This window comes from Austrofundulus limnaeus, unplaced genomic scaffold, assembly GCF_001266775.1.
Source record: "Austrofundulus limnaeus strain Quisiro unplaced genomic scaffold, Austrofundulus_limnaeus-1.0 Scaffold72, whole genome shotgun sequence".
NCBI classification, from domain to species: Eukaryota; Metazoa; Chordata; class Actinopteri; order Cyprinodontiformes; family Rivulidae; genus Austrofundulus; species Austrofundulus limnaeus.
The window spans coordinates 192,879-193,934 of NW_013952474.1; the positions used below are offsets into that span (position 1 = coordinate 192,879).

At 59.3% G+C, this 1,056-nt stretch overlaps 1 protein-coding gene across 2 annotated transcripts in view; it reads left to right on the forward strand.

The window, feature by feature from the left end:
- Positions 1 to 202: 202 nt before the first annotated feature.
- LOC106519120 (homeobox protein engrailed-1-B) overlaps positions 203 to 1,056 on the forward strand; it is a 3,627-nt gene continuing 2,773 nt past the window's right edge. The window contains exon 1 of one of the 2 annotated variants that reach the window (XM_014010659.1): positions 203 to 911. In XM_014010659.1, the coding sequence (XP_013866113.1) occupies positions 455 to 911 (457 nt within the window). In that variant the 5' untranslated portion in view covers positions 203 to 454. The remainder of the gene's footprint in view (positions 912 to 1,056) is intronic. The other variant, XM_014010660.1, reaches the window with a different exon arrangement.

Sequence of the window (1,056 nt, forward strand, 5' to 3'; positions counted from 1 at the left end):
ATAGTAAGCTACCTTTAGCTGATATGTGGCTAAAATAATCCTTATTTTTGTTGTTTTCTGGCTTCAAGCTCTGCCTCCTTATTGATCTCGCGCTCTGATTGGACGCCTTTAATTGTGACAGGGACGATCTCCGCGTGTGATTGGCCCGCGGCGCACGCGCGCACGTGCTTTCCAGCTGGATGAAAGCGCACGAGGAGAGGCGGGTGAATGAGGGGGTTTTAGGGGAGTTCGCGGAGGCTGCAGCGGAGAGTGTCGGTTGTTTTCTGTGGAGCTCGGAAAGGCGACGCCGCTCGCCTGTTCGGAGACATGTCGCCGCAGTGAGAGGCGTCGATGAACGCGGGCTTTTATCCGAACCAACGGGCTCGGTTTGCATGCTGTCCGACTGAACCGGACCAGGAAGAGGGGAGGGAGAGCACCGGCAACAAGTGGACACTTCTCCTCCCCATCAGCAGCGATGGAAGAGCACAAGGAGCCGACGGAAGACGAGAGCGGCGCGTCGCTGTCGCCGAACCTCCCGTCCCCGGCCCTGATCCTGCCCCACCACCAGGCCGCCCAGCAGGCCCACAGAACCACGAACTTTTTCATCGACAACATCCTGCGGCCGGACTTCGGCTGCAGGCGGGAGCCGAGCTGCCGCAGCCAGAGCCTGCCCGCCGGCGGCCTGTGCCTGGACTCCAGCAGCGACAGCGCCGCGTCGTCGCCCTCCTCGTCTTCCGCCGCGTCGTCGCCGAAGTCGCAGCAGAGCTCGGCGAAGCAGGGCGAAGCCGCGAGCCGGTACTCGGACAGCCCGTCGTCCATCGTGGTTCTGAACGGCGGCACCGGAACCCCTCCGCCGATCACCAAGGAGTCGCAGCCGCTGCTGTGGCCCGCCTGGGTCTACTGTACCCGGTACTCGGACCGGCCCTCATCTGGTAAGGCGCTAGTGGACCGGACCGAGCCGGCCGCCGGATGGATGTGTTCAGGCTGCTGTCGAAAAACAGGATAAAAATATTATAAAACATTTTTAAATAATTATTTTCATTGTTTTATTAATCGTATTTTTATTAAATCTATAAC